Consider the following 20,053-nt stretch of genomic DNA (forward strand, 5'->3'; position numbering starts at 1 on the left):
TCTTATCTATAAAGTTCCATTGTTTAAAGCAGCGTTTGGAATGATAGCTCGATGACTACCTTTAATCATTCTAGTAATTGTCCAGGGGCGGGTTTCCGGAAAAAGGGGGTCAAAACTAACGTTTTACTTTAATACTATATACATTTATACAGCTGCATCTGATTTTTTAATATTAATACTGTCTGGTTCCTTGAAAGCATGTATTATTTAGTATATAAAAGTCCTATGCATTGGTTTAGCCAAACTGAGTAGTGAGTATCGTGTTAATACATCCGGGCGCCGAAATGCGTCACATTTGAAGCGTCTACGTGTATTACACATGAAAGCCAAGCCCTGCTCTTCCTCTACGTGGTCGCCTGTGTTCGTATGTAGGACTGCACCCTAACGCATTGTGTTTCCTGCCGTCGCTTACAGCAGTGTACATATATTTTGTTGAGTAGTTCCGCCTTTAGGACCCAGAACAGTTGGTATTGTGTGTTTGATGACAGTTTGACACTTAGTCTCTGCGTAAAAAAAAAAAATCAATTCAAAATCATTGTTATTGATATTTTGTTGTTATGATGATGATGTGTTGAAATGTACGATGCTCAAGGTGGATATTGCATATTTGAACATCGTTAGACGTTATAGGTATTGTACATAGCTGAAACCTGTTCTAGTCAACAGCCCCGCTTCTGAAAGCTCGGCGTTTTGCATGTTGTATCTTTCCTATACACACGTGAACGGAAATGGAAACACCAGTAACACATTTAAAGACCAAATAACATCTTTTCTTTGATGTTCTGTCGTTGTTGTTTTTTCTCTGATTTCAAGAAAGTTGGTTGTATGGGCAAGTATGGTTAAATAGTCAAAAGTATGCTATTGTGGTCACCTTTGTCATAGGTAAGGTGAATGGGGTTTAGCGTCGCGTCCAATATTATTGCACTTCTAAAGCGACGCGCATGTGTGTGTGTGTGTGTGTGTGTGTGTGTGTGTGTGTGTGTGTGTGTGTTCTTGTACTAGTCCGGACTGATTCCGATTAATAGTGTCAGCCCACTGAGATACCATGCCGCAGTTTAACATGAATACCCCACTCAGACACAGTATACTGACTCCGAGCCGACCAGTCCTTGTTTTAGCCCCTTAATGCCGAGCGCCAGACAGGGTAACAACAAATACCATCCTTTAACGTCTTTTGGTATGAAGAGGCCGGGAATTGAACCCCCGACCTTCTGCGCTCCGGACGAAAGCCCTACAACTAGACCACGGAGGCGGTCCCTTTGTTATAACTTCAAACTGTGTTTTATTATTATTGCGTTAATACGGTAAACAAATGCCGATCTAAATTGAACCATAATATAAAATGCATTTTGTCGTTATATATTTTCCAAACTTTATGAATGCTAGATAAAGAGAATAACAGTTGTGTTTTCAAATTCAAGTACATCTAGAAATACTGATATTTACATAGATAAACTTACTCTTTAAGAAACCCATCTCGACTTAATGATATGCATTATCTCTAATTATAGCTGTCGTGGTTTTATCCACGTGAACCTTGTCCAAAAAGTAATGTAGATTCATCAATGCCAACATGTGTTTTTTCCGAGACCTGCAGCCGAGTGTAAATCGGATATAATTTTATCAGAATATATTTCAACATGTCTTTATTCTTTGAAAATAAACGAGAGACTTAAACCACGAGACAAGACCACGAAACGTAGGCGTCTGCTTTCAGAGGAACATTGGCGCCAAAAGCTAATAAGAACATGTTAAGAAGATTAAATTTGTCGAAAAAACGTTTTGTCAACGGCCGCGTGGTTCTCCTTATGTTACGAGAGTCGTCGAGTCTTCAGCCATTGAAAATCAAGTGTCTTCCTGTTGAAATTTCCCTAATGGTGATGATATGGCTTCGGTTAATTTTTTAATGTCATTTTTTTCATCGTCGTAAATTATATTTCTATATTCATTTGCTGACTTGTCTTTTTATGCAATGTAAGGACGAAATTTTATTTAAGATATGTTCCACTCTGGTGAGTTTTCAACGAGCTTTATGACTTCATAACTTGTTGAATATATTTTGACATTTGCTCGTGCTTAAATATATCAATATCGCTTAATCAACACCTCTCAGTTCTATTTTATATATATGAAACCCTTTCTGAAATGCGTTTTAGAATGTCTACCCAACTGCTGAAGCGTTTTAAGCCAATCGAAAAAACGTCCATTAAAGGAAGTCATCGAAAGTTACCCAAATGCTTGAAGTGTTAAAGTACCGCGTGACCAAAATACCTCACAATGGAATAGCTTTACTGTTTACAACACCGGTTTAGAAACTACATGAAGACATATATACAGAAAAAATTACAGTGATGCTATTGATACCTCGATAATGTAAGCCTCGTTTTTTTATATAGCAGTGCTAGGAATGACCGCTTGATGACGTCCTTAAGGTACTTGTAAATCTCGTTTGCTTCAAGTCTTTGGGGATATGTGATTATCCGTAGTTAGAATTTCACTTTTCATCTTCCCGTGCCAAGGGAGTTAATTGACTATATAGGTCAAGTTTCCACCCTTACCGAACTTGGCTTGGAATTTCGGAGTTACATTTTGGCTGGACTAACGAGTCTATGCATTGTCCAATAAAAATCGCTTAACGAACTAGACACCCGGTTCGTGAACAACATGGATTTCAACGTGCAGATTTCGGGAACTGGCAGAACTGGGCGTCGACACACATATTTGTAAAATCTTTTCGTGTTTTTAATTACGGTGCTCAAATGATTCGATGTATTTCGCGAGGTAAGACCCGTTTCATTGCAATATAGATCTTGATCGTCTTGACTGGGAGCCGACATTTTGTTAGAAGCAAATGTAAGTGATAAGGAGAGGTTGAATCTGATTGGCGTAGAAGGGACATAACTCGTAATAGCCACTAGCGGCGCTACGACCGATCCAAGAAATTCCAGCCTAGTTAGGCAAGGGTGGAAACTTGTCTTTTGTAGTTAGTTAACGCCCTTGCCTCGGGAAGATGCAATACAATTTAACACTTAATCAAAACTAAAACCGCCATCACCACTTTTTTTTAGACCGAAGCAGTCGCAAGGCACATATTACCATCTATGCCATCATGTCCTCCTATCAACATATCACTATCGATCATTCCAGGATCGCTCCAAAACGCTGACGTGCATACGAGTACAATGTCGTTAAAGCTGGGATACAGGCATCTTGCCGAGGCAAGGGAGTTAACTGTAAGTTGCCATCCTTGCCAAACTAGGCTGGTATTATGGAGTTATATTTTGGCTGGACTAACGAGTCCATGCATAGTCCAAGCAAAATTGCGTTACGAAATCTAAATCCGGTTCGTAAACTGTCGTGCAGATATCGGTCGATTGCAGGATTTGCAAAGCATGTGTACCACCAATTCGACATCAACAGATATATTTTCCAGATCTATTCATGTTTTTAATCTTGGTGGTCACGTGATTTGATGCATTTCGCGAATTAAGACTCGTTTTATTACAGTACAGATTTTGATTATCAATCAGATAGTCTCCACCTGGCGCGGCCATTTTGTTTGAATCAAATGCAAGTGATATGAAATGTGGAATCTGATTGGAGAAGAGACATAACTCGTATTTGCAACTGGTGGCGCTACGATGGAGCCCAGAAATTCCAGCCTAATTCGGCAAGGGTGGAAACTGGACTTTTGCTGTCAGTTAACTCCCTTGCCTCGGGAAGATGTTCACTGTTAGGTCATGCAATTCAACATCAAAGGAGTTCGAGTTTGGGGTTTTTTACTGTAACCAACCATGAAAAACTCTATGACTGACATTTAACACTGTCAACTCTCGGTTAACGAAACTGTAGCTGAGTTTATTATATCCGAACCTCGCTTAACAATAAGTGCAAGTGACATCTGATTAGTACAGTAAACTACGGTTATAAAGAACTCAAACGGGCCGCTATTTTATGTTCGTTATAACCGTAGTTCGTCATAAGCATATATCCAGCATATTTACAGAAAAGGGACAGGACCAAAAAACATTTTGTTATATCCGTCAGTTTGTTATGAGCATGTTCGTAATAAACGTGGTTTCCTTTATTTGGTTCGAAAAAACGACCTGTTGATACATCCGATTTCGTCATTTCCAGAGTTGGGTGTCCATGTTAAATTGAACTGATCTACCTGCGTTTCATGATAAAACATGAAACAGATTTCGTTTGGTTGTTTTATATATAATATTCTAGCCAGGGCTTCGTTTCACAAACACCCTTAACTCTGCGGCTGTCGCAAGTCTGTGTTAAAGTATAGACCTGCGACTGTCATAATATCTATACATGACCCAGGCACTGGCCTTCGTAACAATGTTAATGCACACTCCTCTACTGAGTGACGACCACGACAATAACCCGTTTTACATCAATGATTTGAATGTTGTTAGCGTCAAACAAAGTTCAATCAAAATTCCTCTTGTCTCGACATGATCATCCAGAAATCGGGATACATGTAGATACTTCGAGACAACAGTTTTCGCAACACAAAGAAACTGAGAAACTGTCTTTACACGAAGAACCCATCCGGTGAGAAATAGATCCGTGAAGATCCGGGATTGAATAGGTCTTCAGCAACCTATGCTTGCCGCAACATGCGACTATGCTTGTCTCAAGAGGCGACCAACAGGATCGGGTGGTCAGACTCGCTGAATTTCTTGATGCATGTCATCGCATCCCAATTGTGTGGATTGATCATGATGTCAGTCACCAGATTGTCTGGTCCAGACTCGATTATTTACAGACCACCGTCATATAGCTGGAACATTGCTGATAGCGGCGTTTAACAACAAAGAAATAAAAAAAGAGAGGTGAGAAATAGGTCCCCAGTAACCAAAGGTCGTCTTGATGACTAAATTCTATCGAATGGCAGGCTCGTAGACTTGGTTACTTGCGCGCCATCGTACCTCGACGGCGTTTGGCGTTGCTCATAATATCAACCACTGGTTTGTCTGGCAGGAGTCGATTATGTACAGACTGTCGTGGTACAGCTGGAATATTTCCGACTGCGTTGCACAACAACACAAATAAACAAACACTCGAAGGATACTTCAAGAGGGTAGAAAGAAAATAGCCATATTTTAAAGATTTAGATTCGTACAATTTTTTGCCTTGCAAATCTCTGTAGACATCTGGTAATGTCGTGACTCTACACATCATAAATTAGTTTGCTGTCATCGGAGATCGTAACAATCTCAAGCCGAATGCCAATTATATAATTCGGTGAGGGTGGTACCATTGGACTTTAATGCTGCCTAATGGTGTCTCGCGACTTATGTGATATACTTTACACCCGCGTTGTAGATCCCGTGTGTTGTGTACGTGTTTAAAGCAATGCATGACCATTTTAAATGAGGCGAAACATTGAAACAATCTACAAATGCTGTCACACCTCGTACATATCACCGTTGCTGGTCGTGGTTTGTTTACAAGCCTTATCAGCCTTTTCAGTGCAGCAGATATGATTTCTTTTTTAGAAGGCTCAGTTATTTTTGGTATCAAAAACGTTATTTTTAATTCTGCAAATTCATTTGAGGCCCAAGCGAGAGGACACTAGGCTATTCCTCATGTACAAAGACACAGGCAATCATTTCTGTGTATTGCTGTGTCTAGTGTATGGGGCTGGGGATTTTCTCGGTGGTTCTATCGGTCGTATTCCACATGACCTGGGTTCCATATAAAAATGGTATAATTTGTGACCGATTTTGATGTCCCTACTGTGTAACTGCGACAAAAAACAGCGAAATTTATTATGCCCATGTGTGACATTTTGTACATCCAAAACTTGAGAGACGGCAGACTAAACAAACTAAACACTAACATCGATATATCAGGTGTGTTTTTTATCCTCATTTTAACCTCTTAGGGCCACTGGTGGCGCTGTCGTCTAAGATGCCGCATTTCGCTGTGCAGAGTTGCGTTCCTTGGCCACGGAAAAAAACAATAATTGTGGGTTCGAATCCCGGTTCGCCCCGATTCTGTTTCTAGGTTTGTCGGCACTGTACCCGTGCTCGTAGGTTTCACCAAAGTGGTAAACGTCTGAGACCTGCTTCACTTCGAGCTTTCCTCCCACATTCTACTGACATGCCGTGATATAACTGAAATACTGTTCAAAGCGGCGTTAAACCCAACTCGCTCACTTAACCTTATAAACCGGAGATAAGTCTAGAAAAATGCCCATAACCCACTCTTGAACAAATAAACTTGGTTTTCGTCATGTTATGTCATCTAAGTGTTTCCTCTTGAAATAACCCCGCGAAAAAAGATAGCGGAACTAAGACAGTGTGTTCGCTTGATGCCGGGTTATATGGTGTATATGTGAAGTCTTTTATGGTGTTTTTTCGCTGCCTTGTATATATGGAGCAATGTTGATAATAACTTCAACCCGTAGTTCAGTTATATCAATTAATGGGAGCGGAACAGCAAAGAAGACTAAGGTCCAGACATTCACTCCTAGGGGACCACCCCCAACCCACACACCCAACCCCGTGGGGATTCCCATCCAATCTGGGTGCCGTTGTACAAGCGATCTTAGCGCTAAGGTGATCGTAACTCCCATACCTAAACATAGACTTACGATGGTCGTAGTGCTAAGGTTGTTTTGTGCAACGGCTCCCTGGTCGTACGAGGCGACCAAATGGCTCGGTTGGTCGGGCTCGGTAACTTGGAGAGCGCTACGGGTGGCACAGTCGTCTGTGGCGCAGCGAATCGCTGTGCAGAGTTCCGTCCCTTGGGCACGCCAGAAACCTATGATTGTGGGTTCGAATCCCGGTTCGAATCCCGGTTCGCCCAGATTGTGTTTCTAGGTTTGTCAGCACCATACCCGTGCTCGTGGGTTTCACCGAAGTGGTAAACGTCTGATACCTGCATCACTTCGGACTTTCCTCCCACATTAAGATGACACGCCGTGATATAACTGGAATACTGTTAAAAGCGGCGTAAAACCCAACTCACTCACTCGCTCATTCACTCACGGTAACTTGGTTGATAGGCCGGCATCGCACACTGACGGCAGGGATTAATGTTCACAATATCAACAACTGCATTCTTTGGACCAGATACGATTATCTACATGTTGCCGTCATAAAGCAAGAATATTAAACAACAAACAGACTCAACTTTGGTGAAACCAACGGGCACTTGTATTGTGATGACAAACCAAGGATCATAACCCGAATATTAGAATTCAGTATAATCGAATCCAGGATCCGCGAAGGTAAAATACTTACGTGAGTGAGTATGGTTTTACGCCGCTTTTAGCAATATTCCAGCAATATCACGGCGGGGGACACCAGAAATAGTCTTCACACATTATACCCATGTCTGGAATTGAACCCGGGTCTTCGGTGTGACGAGCGAACGCTTTTACCACTAGGCTACCCGACCGCCCAGAAAATACGTAAAATACCGCATGCATAAAATCGCCATAGGTCGCCGATTGCAACTCATATGACAGTGGAGAATGCAGTTTTAATGCCCGCTGATCAGCTATTCAAGGTAACAAAACCCTTGTTGTTGACGTTAGATTTAATTTAACCATTATGTCATATACATACAAGTACGTGAGTTACTTTGAAAAAATGAATACATGATAAGTATAATGATATGAATAATACTATTGTTGCTACTGATGATGATGAAGTTGATGATAATGATTATGATTATTATTATGATTAGTAGTAATAATAGAAGAAGAAGTAGTATTTGTCGTCGTCGTCACCTTCATTATAAATTTTACTTTCATTATTATTATAAAATCATCATCATCGTACGTTGTAATGATGTGCTAATTACATGTACGTGATGTATATCACGTAGTTTTCAAATACTTCCTCAATATCACATGCTGCAATAGACAACAGGAAAGTGTCGCTTTGCTTCGTCATATAGTATCAAGCATATGCCATGTAAAGTACTTGTCTGTAACTTAACGTATCCAGCTGGACAGACTCTTGAACGACATCCACTGACCTTTGGTCAAGGAGCGTCTATGTCGGGGCGTTCTGCACTGTCTGCCTGTCAACTTGACTAAAAATGGTATTCACACTATATATAATTACCGTGTTATTTATATGTGACTGCCAAACGATAAGATTTATTTATGCGATTTGTGACAAAATAAAATTCATATATATTTAACAGTAAACAATATAGTAATAATTAATAATAATAATACTGTATTATTTATTACTGTATTGTGCCTGAGAGTTAGAACTTTACTGTTAGATATAAATGAATTTTAATTTGTCACAAATCGCATAAATAAAGATATATATATATATATATATATATATATGTGTGTGTGTGTGTGTGTGTGTGTGTGTGTGTGTGTGTGTGTGTGTGTGTGTGTGTGTGTGTGTGTGTGTGTGTGTGTGTGTGTTTGCTTCTCAAGTGCCATACTATATACTATTCAAGGGGGGTGGGGGGGGGGGTCAAAAGTAAATCGTATCAAAGATAAACTGATGGGCAAGAAAAGCACACATCGAAAATTTAATTTGATCAATTAATTACAAACGTTATCAAAACGTTACTGTATAGGCTGAAAACACTGAAAATCCTATGAATCCCGTATGAAACACACCATCATCAAATAACCATTTCTTGTTTGTTTCATATTAGTTTAATACTTTGCTCGTTGTTTAACGCCACACTCACAGTAGTCCAGCTAATGACGACGGTCTGTAAATAATCGAATCTGGACCAGACAATTCAGTGATTAACATCATGAGCATCGATCCACGGAATTGGGATAGGGGACATGTAGTCAACCAAGTCTGGGAGCCTGACCATCCATTTCATCGCCTAATAAGACAAGCATGGGTTGCTAGGTAACTATATAATAAACCGAATCCCCACGGGTAAATAGACATTTGTTAGTTTATAAAGAAACGTCGACGGGAATCAGATGTATACCTCTAAAAGAGTCATTCACGCGTTTGTTTGAACGTTGCAGTCAGTTATACCCTACCTATATCACAACCTTCTGTACATAGACTGACATTAAGTCCCAGAAATAAAGTTATCTCATTTTAAAATATATATCTACAAAATAAAATAAATTAAAATCCCAATGGAGCCTAGAAACATCCTTAATGTCTTAGGGCCTGGGCACTCTAGACTTGCCAAATCATTTTTGACTTGACTTTTAAATGTCTTTGGGGTGTGGGAGATAAGACAACGTGATCGAGTCTGGGCCAGTTAGAACAGCGGGTGGTTATAAGCAACGTTCAACGCCGTCGAAGTACGATGATGTGCAATCTACCAAGTCAGCGAGCCTGAGCACCTGCAGGGCCCCGTTCCACAAAGCCATCTTAGCGCTAAGGTGATCGTAACTCCCATACTTTAACACTGGCTTACGATAGTCATAGCGCTAAGATCGCTTTGTGGAACGGGTCGCTTAACTATTTAATCGCCCCTTACAACAACCATGCGGTGCTAGGAAACTACACGACACTGTAGGTCCTTAACAGAAACCTAAACACTATCCTTGCCCCATAATTGTGACGCGCTTGGGTCTAAACAGGTTTAGGATCTGGACATGTTTAGGGAATCAAATGTGCATCGTCAAGCGAAGTTCATTAACTATAACTTGACATAAAATTACAGTACAGTGAGATACCCTGGGCACCGTTCCACAAAGCGATCTTAGCGCTATGACTATCGTAAGCCAGTGTTAAAGTATGGGAGTTACGATCACCTAAGCGCTAAGATGGCTTTGTCGAATTGGGCCCTGAACCATTAACAACCCATTTCTCCCCTCTTGTTCGTAGGATTGGATTCTTATTAAAATAGACAAGAAGTGTGAAGTAAATGAAATGTTCACGAAATAAATTTAAAAAGTGAACAAAAGCCTAAGGAAAACAAGAACCTCAGACTCAAGAAATGGAAATGATTTAATGAAAAAAATTAACAATTGATAATCGTAATATTCCAAAAAGAGTCATATCTCACGCGAATAATGAAAGAAACGGGGAGACGTGTAAACATGCTGTCAAACGTTTCAAATAAATGTAACTAATGTTTGACTCATAACATTTCTTGTAAACATTCTCTAAAACCAACATGGTTTTGCCCGTGGTTTCCTCGCACACATAACCCAAAAGGGTTCCTCGTGTCTACTAAATTTGATTGAATCTGTATGTACACACACACATATATATATATATATATATATATATAAAGTAAGAAGTAAGAAAAGCTAAACAGCATACAGAGCATCACTCTGTGATATTCAGATTGACATCTTAGCTCTCCTGTTAGCCCGAGGCTAGTAACATTTTAAAGTACTGAGAAAATGTTTGACACTATCCGAGTTGCTCAGTAGCAATATTATTTTCTTAATTGTTAGTGGTTTTTTTTTGACGAAATAATAATTACAAATTATTATTATTTCTTTTGCATGCGTGCTAAGCATCTAAATGTCACAGCTTTGGATCGGACATGAGAACCTTGGATCTCTGATGACGTGTAGTCCGTCCTTCGCCCTTAAAATGTGACACCAAAGATATGAAATAGGTTCTTCATATATATATCTTTCCTTGTCGCGTGTTCAAGAACTCCTTGTGATGTACCTTATAAATATAAGTAAACAGAAGCCATGTAATATCTCACATTCAACAACATGAAACCTCTATACTTATAGGGACGGTCGGGTAGCCTTGTGGTTAAAGCGTTCGTTCGTCACACCGAAGACCCGGGTTCAATTCCAGACATGGGTACAATGTGTGAAGACCATTTCTGGTGTCCCCCGCCGTGATAGTGCTGGAATATTGCTAAAAGCGGCGTAAAAACATACTCACTCACTCACTCACTCACTCACTCTATACTTATAAGGCGGCTGGATAGCCAAGTGGTTAAAGCGTTCGTTCGTCACGCCGAAGGCCCGTGTTCGATTGCTCACATGGATCCGATGTTTGAAGCACATTTCTGGTGTTCCACGGCGTGATATCGCTGAGTATTGTTATAAGCGACGTAAAACTATACTGACTCACTTACTCTATAGTAAAACAGGGATAACATCTATACGTAGGCACGGATAACAAGGAAACATCTACACTGAGACATAGATAACACGGAAACATCTATACTGAGACGTGAATAACACGGAAACATCTATACTGATAAATGGATAACACGGAAACATCTATACTGAGACACGGATAACAAGGAAACATCTATACTGAGACATGGTTAACACGGAAACATCTATACTGAGACGTGGATAACACGGGAACATCTATGCTGAGAAATGGATAACACGGAAACATCTATACTGAGACACGGATAACAAGGAAACATCTATACTGGGACATAGATAACAAGGAAGCATCTATACTGAGACATGGATAACACGGGAACATCTATGCTGAGAAATGGATAACACGGAAACATCTATACTGAGACACGGATAACACGGAAACATCTATACTGAGACATGGTTAACACGGAAACATCTATACTGAGACGTGGATAACACGGAAACACCTTTACTGAGAAACGGATAATAAGGAAACATCTATACTGAGACATGGATAACAAGGAAACATCTATACTGAGACATGGTTAACACGGAAACATCTATACTGGGACACGGATAACAAGGAAGCATCTATACTGGGACACGGATAACAAGGAAACATCTATACTGAGACACGGATAACAAGGAAACATCTATACTGAGACATGGATAACAAGGAAACATCTATACTGGGACACGGATAACAAGGAAACATCTATACTGAGACATGGATAACACGGGAACATCTATGCTGAGAAATGGATAACAGGGAAACATCTATACTGAGACACGGATAACACGGAAACATCTATACTGAGACATGGTTAACACAGAAACATCTATACTGAGACGTGGTTAACACGGAAACATCTATACTGAGACATGGATAACAAGGAAACATCTATACTGAGACATAGATAACAGGGAAACATCTATACTGAGACATGGATAACAGGGAAACATCTATACTGAGACATGGATAACAGGGAAACATTTATACTGAGACACGGATAACAATGAAACATCACGCAGCGGAAACACTTTATAGGACAACCTTCAAGTCACCATATGTCTGATTAACTGCGAACAGACTCACGTACTAAACCACCTTCCCGCTGGTTAAACGGCCTTTAGAAAATAGTACACCAGAGGTTTATAGCTAAATACTCAACTGATAGTTAATGCGTCTTTATGGTATGTTTCAAACATGACAATGTACCTTAGACCAATACCAGGAATTATGGTGTTTTTTGTCTTCTATACATTTATTCAACGATCACATTTATTCAGCCCAAGTCATGTCGAAGCGTATTACAATAGTCCTAACGCTAAGGCCACTTTATTCAACGGGATTTTTTAAAACATGTTTTAGGTCTCACACTAAATCACATCCGTGTAAAATTATTCTCCATATTTGTTTTGTGTAACGACCGTGCGAATAAGGATGTCAATAATTGGCACTGTGTCACTGGAAAGTATGCCTTAACCAGTGCCATACTTTAAAGCCTTAAGTATGACGCGTTAACTTTATCAACCTGGCAGCTGACATACATGAGTAAAAACATGCTTCGGATTTCTGAGACTGTACGACGATAATCATGATTGACTGTCTGCAACAAGGACACACACACACACACACACACACACACACACACACACACACACACACACACACACACACACACACACACACACACACACACACACACACACACACACACTCGCCCGCCACACATGCACGCACACTCGACACATACATACGCGCACGCACACACGCACGCACACAGTTAGAAAACACTTCCACTCACATGTCAAAGTTCGTTGTAGGTCAAAACCTGGAGACTCGATTGAGCGATAATATACTTAAAGCATGTGAGAACTAGCCGGTTACTGTTGCGGTGAAAAGATGATAAACAGTGAATATAGTGTTGCTACTTATGTATTGAATAGAAAAGGAAAATCCTGCGGATGGTAGATAAGGTTTAGTCATACAAGTACGTGTGTACCCTTGGGGGTATACTACTGTACTCCCTTGACATGTAGTGATTCTGATGCTGCTGCTGCTGCTGCTGTTGCTCCAACTCGTAACTCACACCCATCTCAACCTCCTTTAACTTAAAATTTTCAAGGTTCGCTTTGAGGTCAAAATATTTTCTGAATAAAAATCCCCCTCAACACCACCACCCACCCCACCCCCCCACCCCCCCACCCCCCACCCCCACCACCACTCGACATCCCCACCCCCCATTCCAACTTAGGTCCATCTTGGACTAGGGAATTCTTCATATATATATATATATATATATATTGTGACCATCCGTCGAATTTACACCCGAGCATCTCATGAAGCACACGTTATATTTTCTCCATCATATAAATATATACTGTTAGGAAATCACAGCCCAAGACACTTGAGATCACATTTATTTAAGGCTCTACAGCACGGCCGCGCCTTGGGCCCAGTACAAGAGACTGGCTGGGAGGAATGACCTACTCAAGTCAAGTACACGGTCATTGTCAAACTGTGGTCATTGATGTCAGAATGTTTCTTATCGAAATAAAACGGTCCCCTAAAAATCCTTTCGGGCAAATAATAATTTTTCCGTTCCATATCCGTTTGTAACAAAAATAGTTTGTGAATATTCATTTCCTGTTTGGGCAGTTTCACAGAGAAGGTGTAAATGTCAAATACAATGTTGTGGAAGTGTGCAGTGTGAAAATCTCAGGTTTTTCGATCCTATATTTGTTCGCATCAATGAATTTACTATTACTTAGGCAATATATTGGGAGGTGGGGAGAGGGGGGGGGGGGGGGGGGGGGGTCACTCTGTGGATTGTGGAAACGGGTGGTTAGTCTCGGTCATGGGGTCGATTACCCGTTATCGTACCCCGATTCGCGGACGTTATTCATAATATCAACCACTGGTTTGTCTGTCAAAGACGGGGTTATTTACAGGTTTCCGTAGTAAAGGGTCCGTTTGATTTAGATAACGCTCATCCTTATATGTCTACTAACATTACCACCCCGGTTGGATTCGGGTTAGAATTAATCCCCAGTAACCTATGATGCTCGTTGATGCTCGTTGATGCTCGTCGGGGCGGCTTAATGAATCGGGGGGTCAGGCTGGTTGACATGGTTGTTAGAGTGTCAATCATTGGTTTGTCTCGTCCAGAATCGACTCTTGTGTTGAATAGTCTTGTAGATAGCATGTTGACTAGACGAGTATATAACTTGTTAAATAGCCTTGAAAATAATGAGTTAAGAGCCTTAAAGACAATGTGTTGAATAGCCTTGTAGATAACATGTTGACTAGTCGAGTATATAACTTGTTGAATAGCCTTGAAAATAATGAGTTAAGAGCCTTAAAGACAATGTGTTGAATAGCCTTATAGACGATGTGTTAAATAGCCTTGTAGATAATGTGTTGAATATCCTTATAGACAATATGACGAATAGCCTTGAAGATAATGTGATGAATAAATGTAGGTGATGTGTTGAATATCCTTGTAGACAATGTGTTTAATATACCCTTGTAGGTGATGTGTTGAATAGCCTTGTAGATAATGTGTTGAATAACCTTGCAGATAAAGTGTTGGACAGCTATGCATATAATGTGTTAGATAGCTATGCAGATAATGTGTTGAATAGTCTTGTATATAACATGTTGAATAGCCTTGTAGACAATGTGTTGAATGGCCTTGTAGACAATGTGTTGAATGGCCTTGGAGACAATGTGTTGAATGGCCTTTAGACAATGTGTTGAATGGGCTTGTAGACAATGTGTTGAATGGCCTTGTAGACAATGTGTTGAATGGCCTTGTAGACAATGTGTTGAATGGCCTTGTAGATAATGTGGTAAGGTTTGTAATGGCACGGTGATTTCTGACTGGTTATGGGCGCGTTTTAGTCACATGTCACACTTTTCAGCAGCACAGTAGTTTTGATGTTCGATACATGGGTTGGTAACATCCCCACCCTCCCAACAATCGTCATATAGCAAGCTAAATTCCACACACCATTCCACGCACGCACGCACGCACACATGCACGCACGCACGCACGCACCGCAGCGTGTTTTATGTGTAAGTCAGCGTTCTGCCAAAGAAGCTGCGTTACATTATATCCCGAAAAAAGTCTTGACAAGAAATCCAAAAAAAATATTTAAGAGCTGTAAGCGTTTACTGGTGCACGAATAGCCCCTCTGGTCTTCTCATGAATTCAAAAGTTTTGATACACCTACTTTGGCAGATATCTGTGCATATTTCCCGGCTAGACTTAGAACAGCGTTCCAAGATGATCCGATACACACTTTCTAGAGATTAAGAAAATGAAAGTGTGGCTTTGTCTTTTTGTAGGATGAGCGCTAATTATCTGTCACTTAAGTTCTTTGCGATCGCTTACTACATTCCAAATACCTCACGCCGCCTATTAAATACACAAAAGACCACCAATGATGACGCCACTACCAAATCTATAGACTACGATGCAGCCTTAACTGAAACGCAATCACCGGACCTTTTTTTAAAAAATATATATACATATAAATCAGAGACCGCAATAATTTTACTAATACATATGTCTATGTGTGAAAGTGACTGACTGTGAAGTTAAATATAGAAGGAGGGTCTTGCACAACAACTTCGTTGTGGATTAATTGACGTTGCCGGTTTTTCTCAAAAGGTGCATCTGTTTATATTGAAACCCGAACCTCCTGGTATCAGCGGTTAACACACAGCTCCAATTGTTTGTGGAATGACTCCAGGATCTGGTGGTGAAATACACTGATTTCCTTCGAAACGAAACACGATCTCTTCGTTGAGTCACCGTTTGTCCGAAAGTTAACGGAACGGGAAAAGAAAGAGGCATTTTTTCAATTTATTTACATGCATGAGAAAATGCACTTGGGCTAAAATTGATGGCTAGATTGAGTAAAAAGAAATCAGATAAGGACGTTATGAAACATGCCTCTCAGTTTGAAGCTAAAAAATCACGACCCGCTGAAATAATGACAATTTGATGCAAGGACACGAACGTTGTACCGAAGTAAACCTTGTACTTTTGCTCAGACAGAGTTTCAACGCCCCGTATTCTCACATGCACGCTTTAAACAAGGAATGGTAATGTTATTGCTTTTGTGCCAGTGTTTCAGTTTAATGTGATCAAATAAACAACGTCATATATGAAACATTTTCTCACAGATACGCTTACAGTTTGAGAATAAGAGAACGTTTTCAAAGGAAAACGGAAGACATCCATTGTCTGACCCTTAAATGCTCTAAACATTTAAAAATATGCGTTTTGAATTGAGAGGTCTCATCGAAATATATAGAAGTAGTCGTATTTGTTGAAATACGCTTAACTGTTACCTTAGGGCCCAGACTCGATTGTATACAGACCGCCGCCATATAGCTTTAATATTGCTCTGTGCGGCGTTAAACAACAAACAAACAAAGAACATCATCACACCATGGGGACTACGGGTTAGAATTGGTCCCCGGCAACCAATGTTGGATGTAAAAGATGACAAAATAGATCGGTTGGTCAGGCTCGATGATTCGACCGAGAGCATGTCCTCGTATCCCGATGACGTGGATCTTGCTCACAATATCAATCACTGGATTCTCTGGTCAAAACTTGATTATTCACAGGTCGCTGTCACACAGCAGGAATATTGCTGAATGCGGCGTTAAACAACAAATTAACATTATCGTATGTCTCCGAAGTTAGCATAATTTCAAATTTTCTAATTCAATCCATATCACACAGGTAAATAAACTACATACCTTTCGGTCTTGCAAGAATGGCCAGGAATAAAGACAAGAAAACACTGACGGCGATAAATCCTCTAGCGTTCCTTGCCATGACGATATGAAATAACGTTATATCCACGAGCGACCACAGCAGTATATCAAAGACAGGAAGTCAATTTCATTTTCGCTGAGTCTGAAGACCTATGCTAGGGTTCCGACTTCCTCTCTAAGTCTCCTTCGTCAATGCCCTATATCGACAGTGAGCAAAGGCGCGAACCACAATAGGTCATTAACAGAAAGTTTTGATTGACACGGGCTCTCTGTCTTAATGAGACCAGCTCGAGCTCTGAGTGGCTGTCGTTCCTCGCCGTCAGGTTAACTGAAATGTTAATGTAACTGTATTGAAAAATTGCCCCTTTTAAATTAAAATAGATGAGGTGTTTAAGAGACGTGGGCGGGCGGTGGTGGTTAGCGGGATTATTAAGTTGATAGAGGACATGGGATGGAAGGTCGTCTGTATGTACGCCTTGAATAAATCATTTTTTTAACAGATTAAATTCCACCGATCTGCGATATAGAGTAATAGCTGTTGAGGCATGTTTAACAAGCAAGTGTTTATTTCTATCATGACATAAAGTCGCTTGGTGATGTTGACGGTTTTCTTGATAGGCATCATGGTGATACTAGATACGTGAGGTCATGGGTGAAGTTCACAATACACATTTTAGCCGAGTTTGAAATTCAGGAACGTGTGATTGATGAATCTGTTGACAGATGGAACGACTAAAAATTAGTACTTCAAACTCGGAACACTATACCATTGACAGCTCATCTTAAGATAAAATGAGATAGACAAAATAGGAAAAAAATAAATCCCGTCGGATGCATAAGATCCGGGGTTGAACAGGTCTTCAGCAACCCATGCTTGCCATAACAGGCGACTATGCTTGTCGTAGATGGCGACTAACGGGATCGGGTGGTCAGGCTCGCTGACTTGGTTGATGCATGTCATCGATCCCAATTGCGTGGATTGATGCTCATGATATGAATCACTGGATTGTCTGGTCCAGACTCGATTATTTATAGACCGCCGTCATATAGCTGGAATATTGCTGAGTGTGGCGTTAAACAACAAACCAACAAACCAAGCATATATTACGATGTCTAAAGAAGGCGCTGTGCGTACAGTCACTTTGGACAACATTATGTAAAGTTTTAGTTATTTAGTTATTGCCGCGCTTACAGAGGCGGGCGGTGTGTTTACCACTAGGCTAACTTACCGAAAATAGTCCATACAGCGTACCGTATGTTTGGTTTTGTGTGGTTAACATCCATGAGCGTACATTGAGTGTTACAGACGTTGTCAAAGGACTACCTTTGTTATCTTGAAGATTGTGTTTGTTGTTTTACGCCGCACTCACCAATAGTCCCGCTATGCCGCGGCAGCCTGTAAACTCAAGAAACACACATCCCCTTGAAAACAAATGGGGAGAATGGTATTTGTTTGGCGTAGGGGACTCAAACCCAGAGACTGATATAAAGAGAAACGCCCCACGCCCCACGCCCCACGCCCCACGCCTCACGCCCTACGCCCCGCGCCCCGCGCCTCACGCCCCACGTCTCACGCCTCACGCCCTACGCCCCGCGCCCCGCGCCCCGCGCCTCACGCCCCACGCCCCACGCCGTCTGGGGACAACCGGGTCACTGAGTCTGACAATCGCAGGAGGTGAGGGACCTGTCAGACCTGGTTTCCACGTGACACAAGGTCTGTTGTATTAACAATAAATGATTTACAGAATTGTTTGAACGGACAGCTGAAGACATCGCTCGATAGGTTGATTACCACCACCTGTATCCCACCTTTAACACCAATGCACTCGTATTGTCTGGTTTAGGTGAGGTGAGGTGAAATGGGTGTTCACGTCGCTGTCCAGATTATGGCACTTACGAGGGGCGTTCAATAAGTTTTGCTACTTCAATATAAGACAAAGTCGCAGAATATATTTTGCACTTTTATTTTTCAATATAATCTCCATTCACCTCCATTTGTCCTTCAAGCTTTTGATACCACTTTTATAGAAATCCGCAGATTGGCCCTCTAACCACGCCTCTGTGGCAGCCTTTATGTCCTCGTCATCCTGGAAGCGCCTTCCACGTAGGGCAGGTTTCATTTGCCGGAACAGGAAATAGTCACTGGGGGCCAAGTCTGGGTTCGAACAGTTAATTCACACACCCTACAGCCCAGACTTAGCCCCCAGTGACTATTTCCTGTTCCGGCAAATGAAACCTGCCCTACGTGGAAGACACTTCCGGGATGACGAGGACATAAAGGATGCCAGAGAGGCGTGGTTAGAGGGCCACTGGTATGACGCGACCGGGAATCGAACCCCCGACATCCCGCTTTCCGGGCAGACACTCTATGTTCAAGACCACAGAGGCGGCCATGTGGTTTAGATTCTAGACAGTTCTTATATTGACACTACGACTATTTATTAAGTTATTGCGAGGTTCTGAGGCAAATTGAAAACTGTGTTTTGGAATCAACACCCAAACTTTAAGAAGAAAACATACCTGAATGAATTTGAACGCTGCTTTCAAAATAGTTATAGTTCAACTTACTGTTGGAGGAAAGATCAAGTGATACAAGTCATACACATTTACAATTTTGACCAATCAAGGTTCATGAACTGTGGTTCGAACGCACGACCAGCAGATCCTGACACGAGTACAAGGGACGCAACTCTGCACAGCGGCAGTTACTTTTTATGTAATTTAGATAAACTCTCAAATGGCTTAAACAAATTTAGTTCTATGATGATAAATAATTTTAACATTCTATCATGTTGGTCTGCGTTCTTATTGAAAGAATATGTCATGTTTCAGAAAAGAAAGTGTCTGCCTAAGGTTTTAATCCATAGCATGAAGCAGAGGTTTTTCTTTCGGTTTTTTTCTTTTCATTTCCCTTCTTTAATTTGATGTGCAATGTAAACGTGTATCCAAATGAACATTCCTTATGCTAACGTCTCTTTTCTATATTCTAAACGATTAAAAAAAATGTATAATACTTTGTGATTCTTATTACGTTAAGTCAATGTGTTGGGCGCAAATACCCCCTCTGTTTCCCCTCGTCGCCCTTTAACGACACCACCACCATCACCAGTACCAGTATTTTTTGTTGTGACATTAAATCTACATTGATGGAGGTCTTGCCTGTGGAGGTATACGATTATCCACTTGATATTTCACTTTTT

At 40.9% G+C, this 20,053-nt stretch overlaps 1 protein-coding gene across 1 annotated transcript in view; it reads right to left on the reverse strand.

Moving 5' to 3' along the window:
* The window catches only part of LOC139480449 (angiopoietin-1 receptor-like), a 55,465-nt gene extending 38,310 nt beyond the window's left edge, over positions 1-17,155 (reverse strand). Inside the window, exon 1 of the mRNA XM_071263525.1 lies at positions 16,836-17,155. Within this exon, the coding sequence (XP_071119626.1) occupies positions 16,836-16,914 (79 nt within the window). The 5' untranslated portion in view covers positions 16,915-17,155. The remainder of the gene's footprint in view (positions 1-16,835) is intronic.
* Between the last annotated feature and the right edge of the window lie 2,898 nt (positions 17,156-20,053).

The sequence above is a fragment of the Haliotis cracherodii genome, unplaced genomic scaffold, assembly GCF_022045235.1.
Source record: "Haliotis cracherodii isolate W230 unplaced genomic scaffold, xgHalCrac1.p SCAF_4, whole genome shotgun sequence".
NCBI lineage: Eukaryota > Metazoa > Mollusca > Gastropoda > Lepetellida > Haliotidae > Haliotis > Haliotis cracherodii.